Consider the following 27,698-nt stretch of genomic DNA (forward strand, 5'->3'; position numbering starts at 1 on the left):
GATATCGTTGACAAGGCACCATGTTGTTCCTACTAGGTATTGAAAAAGCAAATTAGCATTTGTCAATTTCATGTAAAGGGATAGTGAAAAAACAATCTTTCAGATCAATAACCAAAACGTATAGTCTGCATCAATAACTCCTGGTAAAACAAATAGACCTTGCAAGGTTACACTAGGAAGTCCGAGTAATAGTGCACTTAGCCCATTTCCAGTGGGTCCCACGGCATTCATTGGTACCTTATGCACTCTGCTATTCTCTGTTGTGATTGCGGTTGCTGTGGTAACATCCAGCCCGGCGCTTCCTGTGGTTCGGGCTGCAGGTTGACTGCTTAGGCCTGGAACTGGTTGGGAAGATTCATTTGTGTCAGCACACGGTTCCTCCCCGCGTTCTTTCTCCAGTTTTTCTTCACTCTGCAGCTGGTTGTTATTAGCTGACCTTGAGCATTATACTTAAACCTGCACTGCTTCACAAAATGCCCCAGCTTCCCACAGCAATGACACATCAAAACAGAGTTATCTCTCCCACTCAGCTTCGACTTCTTAAGGCAGTTTTTCTTAAAGTGACCTTCTTGCCCGCATGTATAACAACGGTGAACTACCTTAACTGCTGCCGCAAATGTTTTTGCTAAATGCTCCATCTGAAATGTGGTGGTTCCTACTTTCCCGCAAGCATCCATTAGTTTGGTTAAGGTGGGGTTACGATTTGCCATCCCTGCAATAACTTTCCTGCAATCCTTATTTGCGTTGTCCTTTGCTAACTGTAACAACAATGCTTCTTTAGCAGCCCCGTTTTGTATTTGTTTGTCTAAGGCAAATCACTCCCCAGTTGAATGGCTCCCATTCTGGTGGGCCTCTTCCGTCCCCTCGATATACCAAGCAAGCCAATACCCCGCCACCCACAGCAGCCGCGGCCCCGAAATCACTGTCCACAAGTGCGTGCTCTCTTAATTTTCTCCAGAACCTGGCCGGGTCCGGGACAGACACAGTAACCTGGACTGGCTGCAGAGTGAACAACCCCCCCACGCCACCGCCTGACTTTCACGACCCTCGGGCTCTGCAGCAATTATGTCCCGCTTCCACCTCTTCAGAAAGGTCTATTAAGGGTGGCTCAGTCTCAGATTCGGGTAACGGGACGGTAGAGGGATCAATGTTCCGCTGCTGTTCCCTGGGCGGTGGGGGGGGGCTCTGGCGGCGCAGTAGGGGGGGGTGGCTCTGGCGATGCTGAGGGCGAAGTCACTGTGAAAGGAGCTGTAGCCGCCTCAGCCGCCGCCTTTTGCCTCTCTGTCCACCTTCAATTGCTCCAGTGAGTGTATAACTAATCTCCACATCGTCAAACGACACAGTGGCGATCTTGTCCTCCCTTGAGGCAGCCTCAAACAAAGAAGTTCCAGCGCTTTGCCACGTACTAACTTTGAAAGCAGTCTGCGCCGTAGCTGGCAAATTATTCTTTTTACACCATTATTTACAATTATTTACACCAATTATTTACATCAATAGTCTCTGGAGCAAATGCTCATCGTATTTTACCCCTCTCTTAGAGAGGATATGTCGGAGAAGCCTTACTATCGCACTTTCTTCTTTAGAAATATTTTGGCCCATCTCCTTTTTCCCCGGCTGCTCACCTCACTGGGTGTCCCGTTGCAACGTACTATTTTTTTCTTGCGAGTCGTCCTCCGGCTCGCCCTGGTCTTCAGTCCCGCTGAGCCGTACTCCAGCCGGTGTACCTCCTTCTGGGCTATTCCCCGAACTTGCCGTTGATCAGCGTCTCATCGGGGTCACCATCTGAGGAGAAGGAACACGCCTCCACACAATCCAATGTGAATCAAAGTGAAGACGCTTTATTAAGCATAAGCTGTCCCTTTTACACATTTTGTACTTTCCCTGGCTGTAAGCATGTGCATTGCTATTGGTTAATATTACGAAACATACTCTTCTTTGATGTGTTGATTGGTCACTGCTCTGCCACTGGTCCTTTCTTAATTGGCTCCATCAGTTCTTGTTTCTTCTCCTCCGTGTTCGGCTCCCACCGGCTACTCCCTCAATTCTTGTTTGCTCAACTGCTGTTTTTCCTCATCTCTTCTCTCCAAGGTCGGCTTGTTGACACTAGCTACATGAACCTTGTCACGCAGCTAGGCCCTCACTCCATACTCTCATACTTCTGGCTCATTACATGACCATTCTGCTCCAAAAACCCCTCTACAGGTAAGAATTTTTATCTAGTATTTCAGTGCTTATGTGCCATCATGTCCTCATTGCTATTGTTACTATTATTAGTTGGGTTAAAACCTGGGCTTAACATGGTCACATGGACATTGCAATGTAGGATTGCACTCTGAAATAATTCAACACTGCCTCTGCAAGACTCGGTCTGAAGCAAAGCTCCCACACACAGGGTGCTCATCTTGCAGCTGACACATGAGCACAAACTGCAATAAGAGCACATATAGAGCAGAAATGGCTCCTAGAAATATGCTCCTATTCGTTTGGTACCAGATCCTGTTATTGCTAACCCGGGCCAAATCCAGCTCACCGTGGCACCCTTTCACAGCCACAACCAGCCGTTCATGCAGCGGAGGCGCTGCGTGAAGGCAGGCTGGTGAGGTGGGCTCTAGGACACCAATTAATAAGCTCTGCCAGACCTCTGCTTGCTTTGACCCTTTGCACCTTGCTTCTTGAGCAGGCAGCTGCTGGAGGGCAGCACGGGCATGTGTGGTCAGCCCCAGCCAGGCTCGCGCTGTCACACCACTGCTCGGGGGTAAAGCTAAGAGAAAACACGAGGGGCCCTTGCAGTGGGAGGAAATAGGAAAGAAAATAGAAAGGCAGAGGAACAGCTCTTCATACCATCCAGTTTTTCTTGGCTGATACCCACAGCCAATAGAAGGAAGTTTAAAAACTCCTGGGTAACTTATTGTTGACACTTCTTTGTTAAAATATGTCCATAAGGAATAACACGCAACCAGCATGAAACTTACAGTATAGTTTGAGCTTTGTTATTTTTCCCATCTCCTGTTAAATACTATTTTCCAGTTGTACATTATGGATGAGGCCATTTATGTAAATATGGGCTCTTTTTTGAGAAAGATACTCAGTTGTGGACATTTTTTTAAATATAGTTTTCCCATCCTTTTGGAAGTGCTGGAACCAAAAGGACTTATTTGTTTTACTTTTATTTTAGTTTGAAGTATTTCTGTTACCAGGGGTCCCTTCCCACATGCAGCTATCTACCACTTCTGTGTATGAGGAAAATGAGTTAATCATTGAGGGTTTTTTGGGAGCCTGGACTCTTTAATGTAACATTAAAACTTGAGCAGTCTTTTTGTTTTTTTTAAGTCTCCTGAAAAGCAGAATAATGTAAAATGCTGCAGCAAAACCATATGTAGCTGAGGAAGGACATGCCACACGGCTCCCAGTGTGTGATGCCTATGGGAAGAGAAACAAGGTTGCTGACACACGAGTAACTTTTTAAGCCTACTCAGCAAACCTGTTGCTGTGGTAACTAATCAGAAGCCCGTACCTCCCCTGAAGGAGAGCTATTTGCACTACACCAGATGGCTGATAAATCGCATAGTGGCATTTTCTGTCCCTTGTATTACTGTCCCATCTTTTCTCTAAGTGCTGTGATTTAATTTGCAGCAATTTACATGTAGATTACTAAGACATGACACACTAAAGTACAACATAAAGCTGCTCCAGGTATGCAGTCACTTTAATGAACTGTATCACCTGCCTAACACCAGAACTGTTTTTATCTGATGGATTTATGTTCAAACTGTTGAAACTTTATGAATAGTGCTCAGCTGAGAAAAACTCTATGCTTGAATTTTAATATAATTTTAATAAGGGTAACCATATACTATAGCACATTTCTTGCAGAGGGACGTGATATGCCCTTTTCCAGTTCATCAGTCTGCTACAAGCATTTCTGTACAGGCAGCATCGTAACAATGGAAGCATGCATGAAGATTAAAACAGGATCATTGTATAAGAAAGTAATGCTGTTGTATCTGTATTTTCTGCTGCTTTGTTGTCATTACTGGATTATCTTCTCAGGATCACAGATTTCCTTCTTCCCCCCCGCCTTGGCTATTTATTATGAGTCTTAAGTGATCGTCAAGTATTTTAGCCTCATTGTTACAGGTGCTGTTCTAACACACTAAAAAAGCTCCAGGCTCACGGACTTGTTGAGCCAATAATAATAAATGTGTCTTGTGATACCTTTTAGAGTTATAAAAATAAGTATGCTGCCACAGGTTATTATAAATTAAAACAAGGAAGATTATAAAATTTATGAAAACAGAGCAAGAGACTGATGCTTTTTTGATAAATCATTACTCCAGAAGAAGGCAACCTTTTTGAATGGGCAATGGAGTAGCTTAGTTGTGTGGTTCAATGCTGTACCTGACAGGTGTCTAGACACTGAGGGTGTCTAGAAGAGGATGCCCAGAGTCCTTATAACTTGCTGTCTTCTGTCCCTGTGACACTGGCTAAGCAGTTGCGTTCTGTCACTTGTGCAGTGGAGAAATGAATCACCTTCTGTAGTGCGTGAGTACGAGCTCGGCATCTAAGCCTGCCATTGTACCTACAATGACATCTTATGTACAGCTGCAACCATTTACATAGATTAATCTTCAATGGTATAATTGGATAAAGGGGCTGCAGACAGGATTTCTCGTATCTTTTTTGTTTTGAACATTGACTGAGCCCAGCAAGGGACATCTTTACTTCACATCAGAATATTGCATCTGCCACCCTCTTTCTTTGTTATGGGTGAAGCCACATTTAGTGTGGGAGTACTCTCAACTCTCTGCTCCAATCTCCTGACTACGTAAAACACCCCAAACACCCAAGTACCATTGATACTTTTTGCTCTTTAGATTTGTTCTACAACATCAGTTGAATTTACTGGTCTATGGTGTTACTGTTATCTTAGGGGCTCACAGGGTTTTTCAATGTTACTAACTCTTCTGTATGTAAGAAATTTCTTGTTCCTGTAACTCACTGTAAGAGGAATCATTTAAGTTTAGTGGGATGCCTTTATGGGTATAGGCTTAGAATTCTGACTTAGCAGCAACCAGGTACATTTGTTCTGTACGACCCCACTTCATCTGATTTTTAGGTACTCCCAATCAGTGCTTCACCAGAGAGAACAAAACTAAGCTCGTGGCTTGAAATAACAAAAATTAATACCAACAAAAGGACTTTCTTGGCTGCACTACCCTTTCACCACAATCTATCGTTGTACATTTTTTAAAATATAATTTCAACAGATAGATGGCCTTTTTTTACCATCTGCATTAAGCCAGCTTCTCTCCTTCTAAACAGTTCGCTGAAAAAACTAGTTCCATTGGTTTTATGCCTGCATGGCTGCTATCTTGAACTTGCAGAGGAAAGTATTTTGGAAATGATGAATCGAAGATGAGTGCTGCAGCGTCTTGAGGATTTTGAGTACTAATTCTGCTGAATAGGCTTTGATCGCCAACTAAGGTGTTTAAAGAAGAACAAAAATAAACTGTAACTTAAGCTATATGTTGCTGTGTTTGCCTTTTGGTCTCTTCCTTTCACAGATAAAACATGGAACAAAGGTTCTTTTAAATGCTCTTTTCTAAAGATGTGTCCTTCCCATGCTCCTGCTTTATATTGCATCCTATTGGAAGCTCATCTTTTACAGGAGAAAACCACCATTTTTTAATACACATAAATTCTGCTGTTGCATTATTAAAGACAAAGAGCAAATAATCAATATAGAAGCATTGTGATTTTGTCCTAATTATAATAGTTTTGTGTTTTCTGTTTACGCAGCAATCTCCATTCAAAGATTTCAAAGATGCAGCTGTGAGTAAATGCTCTCCCCATTTCATGTATGAGGTAATTTAATTGCTGTGAGATTACAAGATTTATCCAAAGCCAAGCAGCAAGCTTATGGCAGAACGACATACACCTCAGGCTCTCTTGATTCCCAGGACCATGCGCTAACCACTCATCCTTGCTGCTTTACACAGCTTACACAGAAACGAACCATCAAGGATTTCTGTGTCGCCGGTATGTAATCATTCTGTAGACAGTCTAATAATTCTTAGGTAGATTATACTCAGCCATAATCATCTCCAGTGTAATTAGAGAATAGACTTAGTCATCTAAGTGAGCATAATATGGGTAATGTAAGTGGTGTGTTATAGGATATAATTTAAACTGTTTTAAATTGCACCTGCTCTTTTCATCTGCTATCTTTCTGATTCTAAGAAGCAAGCTGCCTGTGACACAGTTCATCCTTGATGTAACTCCAGAGCAAGGAATTTGGGTTGTTATGTTTAACTGAAGTTGTTACAATTAAATTGGTATAAAGTCCTCAGCTTTTCAGTAATTCAAATCACCTTTCAGTTAGATATTTTAAGCAGGAGATATCTAGCCTTTTTTTCTATTGCAAAACACTTTGAACTGTAATTGTGATGACAGCAAACTGATAACAAAGAAAAACAAAGGTCTTGCTTAAAGTACATAATGGAAGATCTTAGAGTATGAAGGGCTCCATGTTGCTAATGATGAGCCCTGCTTTTTAATCAAAAGCATTGAGCCTAAGTAATGTCTTCTTAATTAGTCCCTATTCAGGATACTGATATACCTCCAAAAGGTGCAGATGCCACAATATTTCACATTCACTGAGATTTAGACTGGGTAGAGCAAATTATTTTCTCTTCTGCTTATATAATGAAGTTCAATTTCTGGTCTGCAATTAAGTTTGACAGCAACGGTGTCTAAAGCTTATCCATAATTTCCGAACACAAGCAGACCCATGGATCCTTCTACTGCTTGTGATGATGACAGGAAATTTTTTGCTTCATATGGTTCCAGGATTTTTCCTTCTAAATTTTCTTTTCATGTAGGGTCCCATATGCAGATTCTGTCTGGCTTTTTTTCTTTTGCCAGATTACTAAACTAGATCTACTGATCTAATAAGCAGTGTGATAAAGTATCTTGATTCCTACGTTGTAGGAGTGCATGATGTGTAGTACTAACTGAAATTTGGACTATCTGTCCCATGCTTCTTGTGGCAATTGATTCTACAGACGTGTTAGGCTGGCTTGGCCCATGTTAATGAGTCAGGCTCTTGAAGAGAAATAGGAAGAAAACCCTGAGGAACCCAACTCTGACCACCAAGTTGTGCAGCACTATGGAGGACATGCTGACAGGGCACTTTCAGGTAATTAGTTCTGCTGTCAAAAAGCATGAAAACCTGTGAAATGAGGCAATAGCTCATTTGTGCCTTTGAGGCACAAAGCTCTTTTATAGGTTTCTGTATTTTCTGTGACTTCCCCAGGTTCCACGCTGCTGCACCAACCTAACATACTTGTTTCTTCCTGCTCTTATGCTGAAATGCTCTAGTTTGTAATGCTCTTTGTTTTGCCTCCTGGCTCATCCTTGCCTTTCTGACCTCCTCCCCAGCTTCCTTTTAACCTTCACATCTTCCCATCAAACATACTTGGCAGTCCCTTCTCCGCACTAAGTGTCTGCTCTGGGGCAGGCATTGGTGGAGCGTGCAGTAAGGTCCCCGCCCTTGAAGACAGAGACAGAAACATAAAGGTGCTGTCTCACGCCAGCAAACCATGTTTGTTTTCCTAAACCAGAGCCGTTTAACCAGGTAGCCGTGGACCCGCATGATTACACCTAGCAGTGAAACTATTTTCACCTCTGTATGGAGACACAGGTTGTGTGTTGAGGACAGAGCACACGGGACAGCCTCATTGGGGTGGGTTTGGCAAACAGAGCAGGCTACCTGCTCCATGCACCACGGCTGAGGCATGCTGTGCTCTGCACGGGACCTCAGAGGGCCAGTCAGTGCCATCTCGCTCTTGGCCTGGTGGTGCTGATGCTTTTACATACAAAGAGCTGAGAGGTCCTCAGGGGTTCAGCCACTGGAGGGGCAAAAGCCCACCATGACGCCTGACACACGGCCAGTATGAAGTCCCTGGCTGCAAGGTCATCCCCTCAGCTTTGTGAAGTTTGGTGGACTCCTTATCCAGCGGTTTGACTGGTTAATGAGGTAGCAGCTACATTTTAAATTACCTGCTTTACTTTCTAGACTTATCTGGTGTGTGAGACAGAAGAACACAAGTTACCCACCCACGTATGTGACTAAAACTGATAAACTAAGCCCCTTCTCTTCCAACACCTAGCGTGAGGGGAGCATCTTCGTCCCTGACACGGGCAGGGGGAGGATGCGTGCACCGCTCTCCACCCACGTATGCGAAATGTGGACGCTTATTCTTGGCGCCATCCATTTTCATGTCCTCGCGCTTTGGTGGCCCCCGCCTCGGTGGGGCATTTCAGGGCACACACACCCACGCGAGGCGCCGTCGGCCACCATCTCCCGCCCTGGGGGCAGCGGGCGGCCGCCGGGAGGCAGGACCGGCGCTCTCTCACGGGCGGGGGGCGTCGGGAAGACCCCGGGCAAGGGCAGGAACGGCTCTGAGGGAAGCGCCGGTGCAACAAGGCAGCCGGCCAGCCCCGCGGTGAAACGCCAGAAACCGGCAGTCGCCGAGGCCCGTGGTGACCGTGGCGCAACCCCCGCCCGGGCGATGCCGGAGCGGGGCGCGGTGGGCCGGCCCAGCGGCGCCGACCCACGAGAGGCCGGGCCGCACCTTCCGCCGCCCCGGCCGGGACTCGCCGCGCGGAGCGGTTTGGCGGCGGCTGCGCGCGCAAGGGGGAGGGGGCCACGCGCCGCGCCTGCTCCCACCGGCAGGGGCAGCCGCCGCCGCCAGGCTGAGGCGAGCGGAGCGGAGCGTCGGGCGCGTTGAGGTGCGGTAACGGGGCCGGTAACGGGGCAGGGCAGGGCGGCATCTCCCCTCTCCCTTTCCCCCGCTGAGCTGCGGGCCGTGCCGCTTGGTGGAGAGAGCGTGTGGAGGCTGCGGGCAGCGACCTGCCCGGCGGGGTTCGCCCCGTCAGCGCCGGGCAGCAGCGGTCGTGGTGGTGAGGGAGGGAGGGAGAGAGGGGGCCGCCGGCGATGCGGGGGAGGATGGCGCAGAGCCGGTTTCCCGGAGTCGGTGCGGACGCCGTCCCTCGGCGGCGATGTCCCTCGGCGCCACCGCACACTTGCTCCCGCGGCGGCGGTAGGCACCGCCGCGCCCTGGGCGGGGGCTGCGGGCACCGCGTAACATGGCTGCCCCGCAGGCCTCCCCCCGCCCGCGGAGCCGGCGGGCCCGGCGGGGGCCGGTGGTGTGGGTGGGGGTCCTGCGGCGGGGGGAGGACTTGGTGTTTGGGGTTGGCATCGGCAAACGCTGTCCCCGGCTGTCCCTTGCCTTGCGGTCGGAAGTAGGGCTCCCCGGTCGCTCTCTTCCCTGGCTGCCCTCTCTACTAGCTGCTGCTTTTCCTCCTGCTCTTTAAGGACCCGCCATGGGTTGTGGCCCCGCTTATTTTTTTTTGAAGGTGCCTTTTCATATAGTCACCTTGAAATCTAGATGCCTTCATGTGCACTTCTAAGCATACTGCTGTGGACAGGTAGGTATGTGATGGTTTCATTCACTTGAGCAGGCTGACGAGCAGACGTACCTTCCTGCAAGTGTCTACAAAACAGAGATCTCGGTTTGTGCTACTAGGGGCTATGAATAACCTGCTTTAAAAAAAAAAAAAAAGACATTTTCTCCAGTACTCATACTGAGGGGGGAAAAAAATCATATTAAACCAGTATCTCAAGCAGAAGTCAGCTTTGTTAGGGCCCTGATCCTACGAGTGCATATAAATATAAATCTATAAAAGTATAAATCTATTGCTATGAAAAATGTCCTTAGAACTGAGTAAAGCCATCCGTACCTGTAAGATACGAAACTTTAATAATCCCAGAGAAGTGGTTGTGCTGCAGTACACTTTGTAAATTCTGTGATGCAACCTATTTGTGTACGTTAAATTTACGCAGTAGTTTAGAAGATTACCGTTTCAGCTATTGGTGTAAAAGCTGTTTTAGAATTAGGGATTTAAAACATCTCTAAGCCTGCTGGTCTGTTCGTAACGTGCACACCAAAGCCTCCAGCCAAAAAAAAAGAAACCTCAAAACAAACCCTCAATCATATATATTTAGGAAGTTGATCTCTGTGAACACAGGACTTACACTAATTTGAGATGAATCAAGACTGAATTTAGCCTAAACCATTCAGAGTGCTATGAACTTTTTCCAAGCAGTTTAGAACTCAGAGCTTATATAGAGAGTGTAAAAAGACAGGTGTTATATTGAGGTAAATGTGGTGGATGGAAATCCTTTATTGATATGAGTAGGTTTTGTCCTGTGCAGGAAGTATTTCTGATGCTTAGAGTTTGAGATTTTTATGGTAACTTCTTTTTTTTGCAAGACATTTGTAACTTCTTTTCCTGGTCAAATAGGGTATGGCTTAAGCTCCGTTTGTTTACTCTTGCTGAGTTTGGTGGTTTTCGTAGAGAGTACTGAATTTGGCTCTCCACCCTCCCCTTCAAACGTCATCAACCATGGATGCTTTAAGCAGCATGCATGTGGGAAAATGTGCTAGTTTATGCTAGGAGCTTCCAGAAGGTTTTCTTTATTTATTATGGACTTGAAGAGTTGTGAGGCTGGACATTATCCCTGTAGTCTACTGGCCTTCTCCTTCTGTAAATTTAGTAGATTGAGAAATTGCCTAGAATTGCTATCTGTGCCTCTCTGTAAGGTACCCAAATGGCTGGTTTCTGCCACAATGTGTTGCATTATGTCCTGACATTTACAAACTCTCTTGCTGGTATTGCAACACTTGCTGTTGTTTTAGGTTGTATTTTAAACTAAACTGAACCTTCCAACAAGGTAGTTTGATGCTTTTTATTTTTTTACCTCTTGTTGGCATAATAGTGCTGCTAATTTGAAATGACTACCAGTCAGTGTGCATTAGCCATTGTGTGTGGAGGTGGACGGTCTCTCCTGTGCAGTGATCAAGACCTAACTGAACTGCAAAACTGGATTGTGCTGGCTCCACAAAGAGGGAAAGCTGCATGGCTCAGTATTATGCAGCAGTTAGCGACTTCTCATTATGAAGTTGTGTGTTGTACAAAGATGCTTTGGGTGCCCACAGCTCCTAACAAGGATCTCTGCCCCAATGGTAGAAGCAGGAAGACAGGTGCTTCTCTACCAAATGGAGAATGTTACAAATATGACCTTAGACTGTAGGCTGTAATAGCAGCTACAAAAGGAATAGAGTTCTGTGACTGCTTGGAGACTTAATTAAGTGCATTGACATCCACTCAGTGGCAAGGCAAGTCTGTATAAGTAATGAATTTTCCCTGTATGCATAGCCTGTGATGGAAATGAGACTGAAATCTGTTGTCTTCTGGATGACTGACCCTGATTTGTTTTTAAATAGAACTATGTTTTCATTAACATAATTCAGATTACTTGAGGCAAAAAATAAGATCCTATCTTCTTTTGAAAGATGCCTGCTTTGAAAGGTTGGATGAGGGTATATTAGACAATTAAAATAGAACTGGTTGGTCAGGGGACTGTAAACTTTTGTAACCGATGAGATCTTACCATTTGTTAGGACTTTAAATTCTGAAGAGCTTTAACATGCTCATTTGATGGCCAGTATCTAGTTTGTTAGACAGTCTTAAGAAACCTGGTAGCCGTTGCTGGGATTATTCTAAATTTTCCCACATACAGCAAGAGAGATATTTTTCAATTCTTTCTAGGCCTATTATGCATTTGCTCAGTTAAATGACCGAAGGGGGTATTCTGCTTAGGATACTAAGCTGAAATGCAGCTTGGTTTTATGCCTGTGTAGGGAATTGCTGCTACTTGTAATTCAAAAATAAAAGTGACCTTACTGGAGAAAATGGTCATCCCAAATCTCTGACTAGAAGTTTGAGATGTTGCTCATTTTCAGAAAATTCTTGAGAAATTTTCAGTATGTAGTTAATGTACAAAAAAAGACAAAAGTTGAGCATGGCTTGCTAAGTTTCAGCTGCTGATAATTCCTCTTAGAGATCTTCTCAGACACAGCTTAGAGGGACAGTCAACATTGAGTGTAGCACCTTCAAGTGGTAAATTGGTATCATCGTCCATTGATGGTAAGGAAAGAGTCAGTTTGGCTAAGGTCTCATGATGAACTGTCCAAACGATAGGGACGCAGAGATCTGGCATGTTTTGTGCTTTATATTCAGGAACAGTCTCTGCTTTCTAATTTCTTAATAAATGCAACCTTCCTCTCTACTGATAAGTCATGCATTAAAACTGTCCAAATTGTGAATTAAAAAAATAACCTTTCAGTGTTTCCTAAGATGGGAACAATATTATTATTGTGCCTTTCAGTTTGCTGTCTTTGTTCTGTGCCTGCAGCTGAATGAATTTTGCTTCTCATTTCTGTTTTTGGAAACATTGCTTTTCTGCAGGATGCAGAGATCACATGTCTCTGTGCATAAGACACTAGGCTTGATTTGTAAATGGAAATACAAGCTTGTCTCAGACACAGGAAACATCTTAATTTGAAGGTTAAAACTGAGGTTCAAAACCAACAACTAAGCCCTGAACAAAGTTTTCACAGTTGTGACTGACCTTTCTCCTGCCACCCCGTTAAAAATATGAAAAAGTTGAGAATAAATAATGTGTGGCCTATTTGATATATTCTTCCCTTCCTAATGAAACAGCCTTGATCCAAACCTGAGGACCCTTGTTCAGGTGCTGCTTCTCAGTTTCTCATTGTAAATGTTTCTTGCAGGTTAGGTCACTTACACTTTCTAGTAGCAATGAAAATGGATTGATTGAAATCTTTAAACATTACTGAAATAGTTCAGAAGTATTAGCACAGCTGGGTTTCTGTTTTATAACAGCCCAAAATAGTGAGGAAAAGTCATCCTTTAATACACAGAAACAAGTTTTATGTCTTTGTAAAAGGCTTAATGTGCTCTCTGGACTTTAAAAGCAGCTCAAATCTCTTTTGCAATATAAACGTTAAAGAAAATGCTGTCATCACCAGAATGTACTCAGAACTCACCAGCAAGGAGTTTAGCAGTCTCTGTATTTCTGGTACCTAAAGCATCTGTTCCAGAGCAGCTTTAATTTGAAGAAACTATCGAAGTGAGGGTGGAAAAATTAGGCTATATGATCAGTAAAACTAGTGTTCTGACCAAACTGCTGTGGAGGTCTGAGATGAAAGCCCCGTGTTAACCCTCCCACCCTTGTTTTTGTGGACACCCTCACTGTCTTGAAAACATGATGTTGATTGTTACCAGCATTACCAGTGTGTTGTCTAGGACAATCATGGGCATGCTTAAAAAACTGTGGGTTAGGAGAGGTTTAGACTTAACCCTGTACAACACTTTGGTTATGCGTGTGCTTCAGAAAGCTCGACAGCTAAGCCAACAAAACTCTTGAAGACAAACTTAGAAAATGTTTGAAAGACTAGTTTGTGTGATGTATCTGTGCAACCTCACTGAGCTGAATGAAAGCAGTGTGGTGTCTGTGGTTCCATCCATGCTGGAAGACTTGCTAGCATAGCTAAGCTGAGTAATGAATGCAGCAGTTATGCTCCTACGTGAAGGTTTGGCTTGAACAAGCTGAAGTTTTGCCAGCTTGTGAGTCAAATCATATCAATTCAAGGCAAATTTTACAGTTAAATTCTACTCATAGTAATATGAGGTCAGTGCTTTTCTATTGTCAGTGCTGACTGCTTGGTCTCACGGAACTTTTCTTCCTTACTATCTACTTGAGCACTGTTTTGATTTCTTGTGAAGTGGAGCTGTAATGATGGTAGCTGACTTCTCATGTAATATCTGTTACTACTCCGGTATTGCTCTACATGATGGTAACTGGATATTATTAAATTTTTAGGCAAGAGACTGTATTGGTGTAGAAAACAAATTTTGCATAGCGTATTAAGGGCAGAACTGTTTGTACATGTGCATCACTTAACATGTTCTCAGTGGTGCCTTGTCAGGAAAGGAGTAGCTCTACACATAGGAATAGCTACTTCAGCATTTTTTTATTTGTTGTAAATCTTAGTCAACGTTAACAATAAATCTTAATTAACATTTCGGAAACCCCGGCTAACCTAACTTGTATTAAAACCAAAGGGTTTTTGTGTGTGACTTTAGGGGCATCTTTAGCTTTTCTTGAGATAAAAGTTGCAGGGCATTACGTTAGCAGCAATTAAAAAAGTGTGAAGAGCAAATACTGGTTCAGTTCAATAAGCATGAGCTAAATTTCAAGACAAACCCTTGTTTTGACCCTGTTTTCTCACACTAATCCTTTTTATTGCCCACTGCTTCCTAGTGAGTGCTGCACTTTCATTGTAAGCCTATTGTTTTGTTTTCCAATTGAAAGAAAATACAGAGAAAAGAACTTGCTGTTGGCAAAAGCACTTTTACTGTTTTAGAAATAAGCTTTGAAATTGCTTGAACAATAAGTTTTTAGAAGAGCTTCAAAACCTCATAGTTCATTTATGAATTTTCATTTTTTAATAAATAAGACATAGCAATTATGAAAGCTACTATTGGCAAGCCAGTTTTCACATAATGTGTAACTTTGTAAAACTAGTAATTACTTCATGAGTAATGTCTTCAGGGTGTTCTGGCAAACAAGGAAAATTAGTTGGCTTGAAAAGAGTTGATATTTATTTGATATGGGAGGATAAAGTTGTTTTTCTGAGAAGTATTTTTATTGTAGCAGTCAAATTCTTGAACTTCATAAAAGATTATTTTGGTACCAAATTGCAGCTTTCAGAGAAGCAGTACACAGTGTTATTCTGGAAAAAAAAAAACCACAAAGGTATTGAGCAAGTAAGTATGAAAATCTTCCTTTCTCCAGTTTGGACTCTGACTTGCTAAGCTCAGAGTGCTTTCTTGTGGATACATAGCTATTTCAGTTTTCCTGGGTCAAGGGGAAGGCTCCAAAACGCATTGAATAATTTATGCCCATCCCTGTTCTCCTAGGAGCGTGGCTTCAGTCTCTGACAGTCATCCGTTCATGAGGGGAGGATGGGATACTGCAATCTGTCCGCCATGACTGTTGCTATAACAGCATTGTTTGTCTGTTCCTTTTTTTATAAGTGAAAAAATGACGTCTAAATGAAGCTTTAATTAGATCATGTCACAACCTTTATGTACAGACTTAAAGAATAACAATTTTATTCCTCATTGACCACTCTAAAAGTCTGATTGTGGACAAATTTTGACACTAATAGTGCAAGTTGTTCTAATTAGAATTTGTGACCCTTCTTAACACATGTTAGTGTTTGTAAGATCCTCATACTATGAAATGGAAAATACTCTAGAGAGAAATGTTCCAGATCTTGATATTTTCTACCTGAAGATCAGTATTTTATGTCTGTCAAGATTTATGGGTTAGTTTTCTTGAAGTGGTGCTAGGCAATACACTTCTGTGTTCATCCTGTTTCAGGAGTATGGTGATGTTCAGACATATTTATAAAGCCCTGATAATTGTCATACCTGTTGTTTTACTTTGTGATGTTTGGAGCCAGATGTTGCCCAGTGGATATTACTCCTTTCTGCATCAAAGTACTTAGGAGCTTGTCTGTTCTACCATTGACAGCAGTGATGATATGTTCATAGAATTAATTTGGCTTGGCAGTCTCTAAATGAGATTTATCACAATGAGAGAAGATCTTAATAAATGAACTTGTTAAACAAAGCTTCTTCATAGTGTCAGAACGCAATAAGCTAAGTACCATAGTGACCAGGAGACTTCGGAAAAAATACGACTACGTGCAGTATTGCATCCCTGCTGTTAGTACATTTTTGTCAAATAAAAAGAGAGCAAGTGGAGTATATTACCTTGTGGCTGTCACTCAGAGCTTGTTTTCCAACCTTTGTGCCCGCCATGATTCTAGGTCACCCAAGTGTGATGCCTGTTAACTACCTGAAACTGCAGCAGTTGTTGTGTAGTGGCATAGCATAATGTACAGCTCTTTGTCTATTTCTAGTGCTTTCATATGCAGAATGGTTTTGGATATATCCTGTAATAGACTGTATGGACCCTGTTTCTCTTAACTTGCAGTGGCCCATCCATGAGTGTAATGGTCTGCAATCAAATCTAGAGCCTGTTGACATACAGTGTAGGTTTACCGCTGTCTACACCAAAATGTAGGTCTGAGGTATGACCTGTTGAGAAGAATCAGGCCTGTATGCTAACATGTTCTGTGATAAAGAATTGTGGCTGTGAATGGGCAACAAGGTGTTCTTGGAGATCTATTTGCATGCATTCCCAGTGTTTTCTAAGGTTTTCAGGATTGCCTTTCATTGGAGGAGCAAATAATCTGTGAGAAAGAATAGGGATTAACAGTAGGTGGTTTTGTAAGTTAGCCTGATTTGTCAGAGGTGCTGTGAAGGAGGAGTGTTCTGTTCCTCCTGTAGAGGAAAGGTGCTTGTTTGGTATTGAGTCAGGATGGTATCTTGTGAGAGGGCAAAGAGGTGACAAATGCATGAAAATGAGAATGAGGACAACCTGAAGTTGAGCTAAGAAAAAAGGAAAATTAAGTAGGCAAGTTAAAATGTCCTGCTTAGGTAGGTAGCTGCTAACAGACTGCTTCAGTTGCATGATGGAGGAAGATGAAGTTCAGTAGTGTTCTGAACAAACACAGGTTGTGGGTGTATCTGAGAAACTGCAATCCTTGCCATATTTAAAATGAACCAAATGAGGTTCTAGGAAAAACTGCTACCTAGCAAACTGAGTAGATTTAAACTGTAGTAGACTGCTAGCTAGCTTCCTTCTCTAGAAACCTAATTCAAGATCCCAGTGCCAGCTCTTACGATAATCGTGTTTTCGGTACAAGGTTGTAACATTCAGCTTGGAGTGTTTAACTGTTATATACCCTCCTGTATGAAATACAGTGTGTGGTGAAGTGACCTCTTGTTATAGAGTAGCTTACTCATACTTTCATACTTAAAAAGCATGACCAAAATGCAATTTGTTTTTGGTTCAGTAAATGTTGGTATATTTAAAGAAAAAAACAAGAAGAAACCTCACAAATACAAATGAGCCTGCTTTATTCCATGGAGGACTTCAGGAGTCTGTAGAATATTAGATACCTACAGGTTTTTAATTCTTGTCTGTGCCTGCTCAATGTGTAGGCATGTAAAAGTCTGCCTTGTATAACTTACAATTTGGTCAGTAACGCAGTGCTGAAGCATTCCTTCCCATCTTTTTAATCCTACGTGGCAGCATGTTTGGTATGTAAGTTGAAGAACTTCATGTAATAAAAATTGGTACTGTGTATCACTTTATTTTTTTTTTTCTAGGCTGTTGGATGTATAAAGCCTTTCCGCTGCCTTATGTGTGTCAAATAAACCCACCTAGTTTGTGTTAAGAATAAAGAAAATACTTATTTTGAATACTGAGATCCACTGTAAGCCTGCAAGCTATTCAAGATCTTGGTTGGTCTGCCAAAGCATCAGAATTTAGAGCACTAAATGATGACTTACCTGAAGGTAGATGTGAACTCTTAGGGTGCTGGAAAGCAGTTATGTTGACATCACCAACACAGCAAAATAAATGTACATACTTGGAATAATTCATAGCAAAATACTAAATAGTTTCATTAGCGATGAAGCTTGGGCAACGCTCTACATGTTGCCTTTCAGTTTAGTCACAAATACACTGATGACTTGCAAGTGATGAGTGGCAATTAAAGTGGGGCTTTGTCTTCATGTCTGTCTGCAAGACACTCATCTAGAACCAATAGTGTACTGAGACTTAGTGGCACAATATACAAATCTGCAGGTAGGTGTCCTTTGCCAGGTATATTTTATCAGCTGAAGTCATTCCAGCTTGTAGTAGTTTGTCCTTTCCCAGTGGTCAAAACTCTGCTTGTAAAAAGGGATTGGTTTGTTTCCCTATGCATTTTCAACTCAACTGGCTGATTATTCTTGTATATAATCTCACCTAAATTAAAAGGTTGTGTGAGTTCCCTAGACAATTCATCACCGCACATTGTGTCAGCAGAGGACACCTTTAACACACATCCTCTCTTGAAGTTTTTTTTGCGAGACTGAGCGTCATTGTGACCTGTTCATAGTCTATAGGCAAACTCTTAAGTGTTTTCTTCACAAACAATTACCTCTTTATGGGTTACAGCCTTTATCCAAAAGGCATTCATTCTTATTAGCAGCTTTTGGGGGGAAACTTTTGATTGTATTAGTTGTTGATACGGCAGTGTGCACACGACCATCTACAGTAGTGTCATAGTCCTGAAAGTTTACATTTTTTATTAATATATTGTCATTGCAAACACTTAAAATCTTAAAATATTTGTGCTATCCTTTATAAGCATTTTAAAGAATATTCACATTAGCCTGCGTAAACAAGTAGTTGACTGCAGTTTAACTTTAGGCAAGAGCAGCAATGCAGACAAACCGCAGAGGAAATGAAGTGCGATCTGTGTTTCAGTCTCTCTCTGATCTGAGTGAATTGATGGACAGTTTTTGATATAATTGTGCTATATCTTTGTTCTGTTCCTAGTTACACCATTGTCCTCCTTCAGGAGTCCCTCAAACATGTTTCCTCTTTTTTAAAATTTTAAACTGCATGGGAACAGAGAGAGTAAATTATTTAAAATTATTCTGTGTCTCTGCACTTGTCTGAGTCAGCAGAATACATCTAGGTCATATGTTCCCAAACAGCTCCAGTGCACAATATTTTTTTCCTGTGGGGGCTAAGTAGGCTCATTAAGGTACAGTCATCTTCCCTTTATTCCTCTTCTTTATGTCCTCACAAGGCTTGGGTGAAAAACATCTGAAAATGACTATAATTCTTTTTATTAAATCCAGATAAGCTTCCTCTGAGCTGACCTGTTCTTCCATTATCATTGCACAATCAACTGACCAATAGAGGGAATGCATTGTCTCTTAGCTCCAACAAGTAGCAGTAGAGTGAATGATTCCCTAATGCATGCAATTATGAGTTCAGCAAACACTACTTCTGTCTGTTTACTCCTCCTTTCCTTTCTAGGATGGCTGCAGCTCCCCCAAGTTACTGTTTTGTAGCCTTTCCCCCATGTTCTAAAGAAGGGCTGGTGGTGTTTGGGAAGAACTCTGCACGGCCTAGGGATGAAGTACAGGAGGTGGTCTACTTTGCTGCCACAGCTCATGATCCTGGAAGCAAAGTTGAGGTAAGGGTGAATTGTTACATTCAAACTGTGAGAAATGTCTATTATTGGAAGAAATGAATGCTGTCTTGTTTGCTTGTCAGATTGTGGAGTCCTTGTTCCCTTCGCTCAAACCTCTCTTGAGTAGAGAGGAGACAAGATTTTTGAAAGTCCTGAAAGTGAAACTCAGAATGTAACTTTTTTGTTTAATTGAGGAAAAGTCCATGATCTGTCCTTTCTCCAGCAGATAGGCTGAACTGTTCACATCTCACATTCCTGCACTGTGTAGTCTATCGCTTGCCTTTTCCTTTTAAGGGGAGAATATCCTGGCTCAGTGGAACTAGAAGCAAATTTTCAAAGTTTGTCACTTGCCATATGAATTGTTTTCATTCATGGTTGTTGTTTGACAGTTGTAATGGGGCCTGACTACGCTAGGCATGTTGCAAAACAGGTAGCCAGAAATCTCTGCCTCGAAGAACTTGCGCTCTAATAAGGGAATGTGAGAGGAGGAAAACAAGATCATAAGCTTTGTAAGACAAACATAACTCTTGTACGTACAGTTGGCTTTGATGACGTGTTCTGCAGCTGAGGCACCAGCATCATGGTCAATTTTCAGTGCTGTGGCTCCTTGCTGAATCCAGGCTGGATGTGGAGTCTTGAAGCTGGATGCTGATGCATTGGATGCAGGTTGAAAGGGACCCTGCTGGAAGTAATTTTAATTATAGTCTGTTACTGCAGCCTCACTTTAATGACAGGAGAAATGAAAGGATTAGCAGATGTGGAAGGGTGAAGCAAGGGGACAAATGAAACAAGAAGACAGGAAGAGAAGGAAGTGTGCAGTGAAGGTAGAATGAAGAGACTGAGGCAGCAGAAGGAAAGACAAGGATTGGTTGGGGGTAGCCATTTTAGCAGAGGACACAGAGCCTAATCTGCACTGTCAGGAGCTTTTAAGAGTCCACAGGTTCTTTCTCTGGCTGGCAACTGGGAAAGCAGGAGCTGGGAGGTTCCCTGCATTCAGCTTCCTCCTGTCCCTGTGGCAGTGCAGAAGGCTGAGGACACAAGACGTTCTGCACCAGGCTGGCGTCTCTCATCCTTACGGGTCCTTTATGGATATAGTTATTGCTTCCCCAGAAGAGATCCTAAGGCCAGTGCCAGTTTTAATTCCGTCTTTCAAGTGGGCTGACTTCCAAATTTCAGAGGATTTAGTGCTGTTCTAACAGTTAATGTAGTCTTGATTCCTGTTGCTACCAACATCTAGTACAACTCATACCTTATTAAATGGTTTAATCATGGATATAAAGAAATCCTGTCCCCCTGTCCAAAAGCACTAACTGCTGTTAATGGCAGTGCTGTATTGGTAGCACTGTTGTAGACCTGTGCTAGTATACAGAACCCAAGTGTGACAAGAAGAAAACTTCAGAGCAGTTTTTTTTTTCGAGCTTCTCTTCATAGAACTGGAAATGAAAAAAAAGTTCTGTTATTGTGGAAGAACAACTTCTAAAAGCTGCTCTGGAGTGTTTGTATCCTTAAAGGAGAATACTTTGTAAGAGCTTAATGTTAGAGTACTTGAGTGTTTTGGTCTCCTTGCTCCATATCTTACTCTTTGATGAGATTGTCATAATTTGCTGAAGGGTATAATTAAGTCATATATAATCTGTTATGATCAACCACTTTAATGCCTTTTATAGAATTCAGTCATAAACTGGACTCTTTTGCCAGTGCTTTTGGAAGCAGGGAGCACAATCCCTTTGCATAGCACACTGCAGTTTGGAGATTTATTTTGCAAACCAGTATCTGCAAGCCTTCCCCTTAAATGTTATTTTTTTTTTTTTTTAAATGAAGGTAAAGTTTGTTGCAATGTGGTGAGGATGTGCTTTTAGACAAGGGACTGGAGTGGACTAATACCTTTTTTTTTTTTTTTTTTAGAGTAGGGGCTTAAACCCTAATTAGATGGGTACTTTGGCCTCTGCTAGTCTATGCTACTGCATAATTCTTCATTAGCTAGCCTGAGGTTTTGCAAGTACAGTGGTGTACAGAAACATACAGGCTTCAGATGTTTACTGAAATTCTTCCCGTTTCCTCCCAGCACAGAATAAAAACATGTTGAGTTGCTTGGGAGTAGTGCAAGCAATCGGTTGTCACTGCATCTTTGTCACCCTCAGCACTTAGTATTGTTAATGTCTTTTTCTTTTTTTTTCTCGTGGGTATTTTGAGTAGAGTAAGCTGGCTAAAACAAGATGCCTGTTTTAATTGTTTCATTGGGTCTAAAGGCTGTCTGGTAGCTTTGCACAGTCCTTTAACTGCTCTCATTTGGACAGACCTAAGCATACATTTAGTTGTTAGTTTTTCTTTAAAGTTCAAGATTTTTTTTCCACCTTCAGAGAGAGAGAGTGCATTCAGTCAAACCAGTCCAGCAAATATCAATATTGTAGAGTAATTCTTTTTAGAATTAACCCTTTAAAAAATTTTCTTTTAAAACTAGCCACTTCAAAGATCTTTTAAAAAGTATCATAATAATCCCCTTTGCTGTAGGAATTGTGAAAGATGATTGACTGAATCAATAAAAGCTCTACAATCCAAGTTTTAGGCTGCTAGATTTGCTTCTAGATTTTGCTGTTTTGTGAACTTAAGGACACTAGTGAATAAGAAGATTGCGATTTCAAACATGCTAACTCTTTGTGATAGCAGAACAGAAGCGAGGTCTTCAGTTTTTGCTAATTAGCTGAAATGTACATATTTCTCCTATTGTAGGGATGTGTCTAAGACTACTCGTCTTACGACAAATGCATACTTAACTATAGGCAGAGCTTGTGCAACGCCTGTTAATTCCTTGTGTACTGTTAGTGGTACCTCTAAAAGTTAAGAAAAGCTTTAAGAAAGGGCTTGAATTCATCTGCTTCATGTTATTTAAGTAGCAGGCGTGCAACACTATATCCACCTTTTAAGCAAACTTATTGTCAGAGGTAATTAGCTAGTAGGGGGAGTAGAGAGGAATGTCAAAGCTTCTAAATGTAGCCTTTGACATATTCAGAATTATTACTTTGTTCTTTAAAACCTGTGAAAGCTGCCAACATTTGAATTATTGTTGTGTGGGTTGTTTTTTTTTTTTTTGCTACAACTTTCCTTCCCTTGTGTTCTATAAAACTAACTAAACAGGTCTGAGAAAATTAAATACATGATATTCTGCAAATGGAAAAATGTGGCTGACGAATTTCATGCTACTGTTTTTCTAAGTCAGTAATCCTTTGTGCCTCTGACTAAATTTTCTCTCTCATCCATCCTAGCGTTTTTTTCCCCCCCCAGATGAACAGCTTTTCTCTCCATTCCATATTGTACATTTGCATTGGTTTCACAGAATCACAGAATCAACCAGGTTGGAAGAGACCTCAGGGATCATCGAGTCCAGCCGTTGCCCTGACACCACCCTGTCGACTAGACTATGGCACTAAGTGCCATGCCCAGTCTTTTCTTAAACACATCCAGAGATGGTGACTCCACCACCTCCCTGGGGAGCCCATTCCAATGTCTAATAACCCTTTCTGAAAAGAAATTCTTCCTAATGTCCAACCTGAACCTCCCCTGGCGAAGCTTGAGGCTGTGTCCTCTTGTCCTGTCGCTAGTTGCCCGGGAGAAGAGGCCAACTCCCACTTCACTACAACCTCCCTTCAGGTAGTTGTAGACTGCAATAAGGTCACCTCTGAGCCTCCTCTTCTCCAGGCTAAACAACCCCAGCTCCCTCAGCCGTTCCTTGTAGGTCAGACCCTCCAGACCCTTCACCAGCTTGGTCGCCCTCCTCTGGACTCGCTCCAACACCTCACCATCTTTCTTGAAGTGCGGGGCCCAGAACTGGACACAGTACTCAAGATGCGATAGTTTCTTACGTTAGATACATGATCCTTTACCTTCACTGGGCAATGATGGCGGACTTGCTTTTCATTATATTCTATTCTTTGCAGGTAATGTAATCCAATGTGTATCAAATTTTGATTACTTCTCTGTGACTGTCACTTACATTCTAAACTTCTGTTAAGAGGTGGTTTTCAACACACTAACAACGGGCGGTTGTTTTATAAGACTCTCTCAGGAAGTCTGTATCCTATTTATGTTCTGTGCTGCTCATGTTTGCATATGTGATAATGCACAATGTAACCAAAAATGGCACAGTAGTTCAGCTAGATTATTGCCATGAAAGAATCAGGCAGGCTGTTTGTGGCAGGGCCTTAAATAAGGGAATTCAGTGAATACTGCAAGTCATTTTAAGCTTGATCTTTGTGGCTCAGTCTACCAGACAAGTAACCCTGCAGCTAACTCATCAACATAATTCCTTCCCTCCATGTCAGCAGGTTCCCAAGACCCTGAACAATGGGGCTTTTCATAAAGGTCTGTTCTCTGAGTGTGTGTGACAACTTTCTCAGAAGTTTGTTCTTGTCTTGCATTGTAATTTTGCAGTGGCAGATACTGATCAGCACTCTTTTTTGTTGTAGTGGTCAGTCTAGTAAACTTGTGCCTGCAGGTGAAATATTGCTCCCATAGGCCTAAATAGGGTCCTTTTTTGACTTCCTCAACTAAAAGTAAATGTGTTCTTTTTTCCCCAGATGTTGATTTTAAGAAGTTTTCGTGTGTTAGTGAGAGTCCACGTTGTATGAGTTTTAAGATGCAAGCCCCTCTGTCTTATTTTTAAGGTAGATTTTACTGACTAGATTTCTCTTGTTCATTAGTAACCTGCTGCTTGCTGTGGTTTTCTTTCTCCTGAAGAAGTCTTGGGTGGATGACTTTTCTTAGCTGAATTTTGCAGGTGGATTTTTTTCACTTTTAGATCAACCTCCCTTTCTTCTAATTTGACCTTTTTTATCCATTATTTGAAAATAGTCATGGTTGCTTGCTGCAGTATAGAGCTGTAATAGCATGCAGCTTCTTATGGAGGAGTGGAAGGGGGAAAATAGAAAGGATGATCTACAACAAAGTCTATCAAATCATGGAATATGCAAAATTTTTCTAATATGTTTGTATTAAACACACTTCTGGGCTTAAAGCCAGACCTCTGTGGGGTAGGAGGAATTTTGTGTTCTCTAGAACTTCATGGCACAGTTATGCCTTAGTTGTGTTTTTTTTGTTTTCTCTTTTTTTAATATATTTTTTTAAGGATACCATCTTACCTCCCCTTGCTCTGAGTTTTCAGAGGAGCAGTAAGATTTTTTGCTGTGCGTTGGTCTGAGCACTGCAGACATAAGAACTCACCTGAAGCTAACTGAGGGGTCTCTGTCTAGTGTTGCAAGATAGATATAAAGCTTGGAAAGTAGACTTTGACTGTATTAAAGTTGGCTTTGTATTACCTGGAGGTATCTTAATTCTGGTATTTGTAATGTAATCAACAGGCATCATGTCAGTGCCGTGGTTTAGTTCTGATATACTTTGATTCCCTCTTATGCTAGTGCTTTGGGTTATCTGCGTTATATCTGGGGGTAAGATGTTCAGAATCTGCTAACAGAAGCCAAGCAGCAGCTGAATCTACTGAGTATTTGCTCTTTGGGAAGCCTTCAGATTAGGCTGACAATGCCATGCTTACAGTCACGTTACTGCAGCTGTGAACTTGAACCTGGGCACCCCCACTATGATACCTCCATGGGTAAGTGTTGCCTGGCAGGAAACCTTCATGAAACACAGCAGTGTTTGTGCCCGTGATGAAGCTTTTCATTTACTCTATGTAGATAAAAAAGGTTGTAGTCTGAAGGCTTGCAATTCGGAGATAGTTTAGGAAGCTGCTTTTTCTTGCCTCTCAGCTGAGACCCAATAACTGGCTATGTAAGCAGCCTATCTCATGACACATGCAGTCAGACTGCTTACCTCAAGCCACCTTGTTTAAGCTAACTTTTAGACCTCGCACAGAGGTAGAGGAGAGTCACTATGCAGGCAGACAGCAACTAATAAAAGAGAGAAAGTGGTTGCTGCCTTAAGCAGAGTCTATTGCTTGGCTAATGTGAGCTTTTTCTCCGTTCTGCTCCATTGCAGGCCACTGGCTTTTAAACTAATGTGTTTGACTTTGCTTTGTAACACAACGCGTGAGCCAGCAGCAGTTCAGAGGTAGAAGCCATAATCTCTTGGATGTTTCTGCCCTCTCAAAGCCTCTGTTTTTACTGTAGCAGTGCTGCTTCTTTGCTCCCTTCTGGTACAAAAGCAAGACTGGTTAGCTTGAATTATTTTTTTTTCTTAATCTCTTAAATTTATTTTTTTTTAATTTGAACAGAGAGGAAGAGGAAGGAGAGTGCTGGCATTGTGCGGGACAAAAAAAACACCAACTATACCGTCTTGACCCAAACTGTTTACTTGTGGCAAAACAAATGTGTGAGCAGGCATTTCAGAGTGGTCAAGCAAAGAAACCAATCTTAGGATATCTGAGAGTTCCAAGGATATCTCTGTGATGGGGTTTTTGTGGCTTCTTTGAAATCTGTTTCTTACGGTTTAAAAAAATTAACAAGCTTCACCCCTATTTCAGTTTTACTTTTGCTCAGCACCCAGGAGACTGCTAGATTTGTAACTTAAAAAACAAGAGGTGAATTCTTGACTGCTAAATCAACTCTGACATATAGTGTCTCCAGAGAGTGTTCTCAGCCTTGGGTGCCTTGCACTTTGTGGTATTTTATTTGTTTAAAGATTTTTATATTTCAATTTGTTGAGCACATCTCCATACTGTGGCTCGCATGCCTGAGGCTCCTTAGTGGCTTGATAGAGTAGGTCAGAGGGTGTGTAGTTCTGCTTTTTGACAGCGGAACTGTTCAGCTTTTTCTAATTATTTTCTAGAATAAAATCTGTCATCCTTAGTTTTCAAGATAAATGACACTGGTAGAGATCAGAGGCCTGGAGATTCAAATTTTACAGTTATTGGTCGCAATGGATAGATACAGCTAGGAACAATACGCACATAGAGAAGCTGATGGAAAGTGTACTAGGGTCTTCATAAAAAGGGAAGAACTTTCTTAATATGAAGAAGTAAGAGGCAGTCTACTGTGGCAGAAATTGGTTTTGTTCTGTATTTGTACACTTAGTAAATGCTGCTGTTGTTTATATCTGACTACAACATCAGAATACAAGTACTAGCATAGTGTGTATTTTTGAAACCTAGCTACCTGAGGATTCATCCTGCTGCTGGAGAGGCTTTTATTCACTGTTCTGGTTTGACTATGTGACCACTGGAACTAGGGCTGACTACTTGAGATGTACCCAGGCTAGGTTTATCGTGGTGTACAGCTGTTTCCTCCACTGCGGCACGACAGTTCTGCTGCTAGTAGAGGATGTCATGCAAAAGCTTCATGGGTGTTGTAAAGGCCTCCAGGTGTCTTCCACTGTATACTTAGTGCTGCTTAGTGTATAAGCAAGTAGTGGTAACAGCATCAGCTAGCCACATCTGTATTGCGTGCCACTGCTTGCATATGTCTGTCTGCAGAGAGAACGGTTATTAATCCCACTCTTTTGAGCTCTATTGCATTTGTTCCTGTAAATAAGCAGCAAAAGAATTATCTGTAAAACACACTATCAGGCCCATCCACAGGAGATGGTCTGAGGGGCTTTCTTGAACAACGATGTTTTAGCTTTTCAGTCCTCCACTTCACTATGATGGGAGGGCCCAGGTAGCCCATGTCACCTGTGGAATCGTCTCTCTAGACATTTCCAACCAGGCTGTCAGTCTCAGTGTCTTGGTGGCCATGGAGGCAGCAGGCTGCGAGACTGCATCACATTTTTGCCATGCCTCTTTTGGAACGGGTTAAAAGCAGCCATGGTCCAACTTCTCGAAGTACTGCAATAGTACAGAGATTCTGCCTGTTTTCAAATACGTGCTATGGTACAGCAGTGCTTGAAGTAGTTAAGCAAAGAGTTAAGGCCAAGTTAGAGCCCGAATCTGATGAAGGGGTGGTGTGGGGGAATCTCTTCTGTAATCTGTAATCTTATGGCCCTTCTGCAAAGATCATTTCTTTCTAAAACATGCCCTGACTATTGCCTTTGTATCCAGGGCTGAAGCCTATGTGATTTCATTGATATTTCATAATGACCTGACTGACAGTGCTAGGAATTGGGCTTCTGTAACCCGAGTACAGTAGAAGCTGCACAACAGTTTCTTTTCATTAATAGAAGAAGAAATCTCTTGTGCTTATGACTGTCGTGTCTGGTTTTGGCATACCTCCAACATATCTGCATGCCCTAGCTAGGGTGGGAGGTACATTTGTGCCTTGTACTATACTTAGGACTGCCTTGGTAAGATTCTTTTACTGATACTGTAAGTGAAGTAAAAGAAACATCGTTAGTTTCCAACCTGCTCTATTCTCTTTACGGTTGTTGGCCACATCTCTTGTATGCGAAGTGTCTGTTCTTTACTTTTATATTTCCCGATGGGAATTTACTGTCACAGGGCATGATGCCAGTTATGCTGCTTTCAGGGCTGCAGCTCTAGCAAATCAATGGAGCCTGACACAGAATCACAGAATCACAGAATGTTAGGGATTGGAAGGGACCTCGAAAGATCATCTAGTCCAATCCCCCTGCCGGAGCAGGATTGCCTAGACCATATCACACAGGAACGCGTCCAGGCGGGTTTTGAATGTCTCCAGAGAAGGAGACTCCACA

The 27,698-nt window shown here is 42.3% G+C and overlaps 1 protein-coding gene across 2 annotated transcripts in view; it reads left to right on the forward strand.

Annotated features, from left to right (window-relative positions):
* The first annotated feature begins 8,742 nt into the window (after positions 1 to 8,742).
* The window catches only part of SCRN1 (secernin 1), a 42,260-nt gene continuing 23,304 nt past the window's right edge, over positions 8,743 to 27,698 (forward strand). Inside the window, exons 1-2 of one of the 2 annotated variants that reach the window (XM_068405042.1) lie at positions 8,743 to 8,793; positions 18,947 to 19,106. In XM_068405042.1, coding sequence (XP_068261143.1) covers positions 18,948 to 19,106 — 159 coding nt within the window. In that variant the 5' untranslated portion in view covers positions 8,743 to 8,793; position 18,947. The remainder of the gene's footprint in view (positions 8,794 to 18,946; positions 19,107 to 27,698) is intronic. The other variant, XM_068405043.1, reaches the window with a different exon arrangement.

The sequence above is a fragment of the Nyctibius grandis genome, chromosome 7, assembly GCF_013368605.1.
Source record: "Nyctibius grandis isolate bNycGra1 chromosome 7, bNycGra1.pri, whole genome shotgun sequence".
NCBI lineage: Eukaryota > Metazoa > Chordata > Aves > Nyctibiiformes > Nyctibiidae > Nyctibius > Nyctibius grandis.